General features: G+C 38.1%; 1 protein-coding gene across 1 annotated transcript in view; it reads right to left on the reverse strand.

Annotated features, from left to right (window-relative positions):
- Nucleotides 1-349, reverse strand: part of LOC119594332 (serine/threonine-protein kinase Nek8-like) — a 1640-nt gene extending 1291 nt beyond the window's left edge. Inside the window, exons 1-3 of the mRNA XM_037943390.1 lie at nt 342-349; nt 187-202; nt 37-114 (exon numbers count right to left, since the gene is read on the reverse strand). Of these exons, the coding sequence (XP_037799318.1) occupies nt 37-114; nt 187-202; nt 342-349 (102 nt within the window). The remainder of the gene's footprint in view (nt 1-36; nt 115-186; nt 203-341) is intronic.
- Between the last annotated feature and the right edge of the window lie 8 nt (nt 350-357).

Here is a 357-nt window from a genome sequence, read left to right on the forward strand (position 1 = left end):
CTTCATATGCACATAATAGCAATATAAACCACATACCTCTTCTGGTAGAGGTTCCCTTCCCCCCTTGAGCGAAGGTAGTCGTAAGGTTGCCCCCAGGTGCGTACTCCATGCAATCTAATGGTGTTGTTTTCAGGTAATTTTCATAGTATTCGATGATATTGGAGCGAACATTGCAAGCACTCTCACCTCATTTTTTGGGCACCTGTTTAAAAGTTGCTATTGGTATGAGAGTATAAAAAAAGTCATTTTTGGTCTCAGGAAAGACGTATAGCTATAATTGAATAACATATGCAAATAATGAATGATAAAAAATATTTAACAGCATGAGTGATACTAGTTACCTGTACATCCCTCGGA

This window comes from Penaeus monodon, chromosome 33 (genome assembly GCF_015228065.2).
Source record: "Penaeus monodon isolate SGIC_2016 chromosome 33, NSTDA_Pmon_1, whole genome shotgun sequence".
Taxonomy (NCBI): Eukaryota; Metazoa; Arthropoda; class Malacostraca; order Decapoda; family Penaeidae; genus Penaeus; species Penaeus monodon.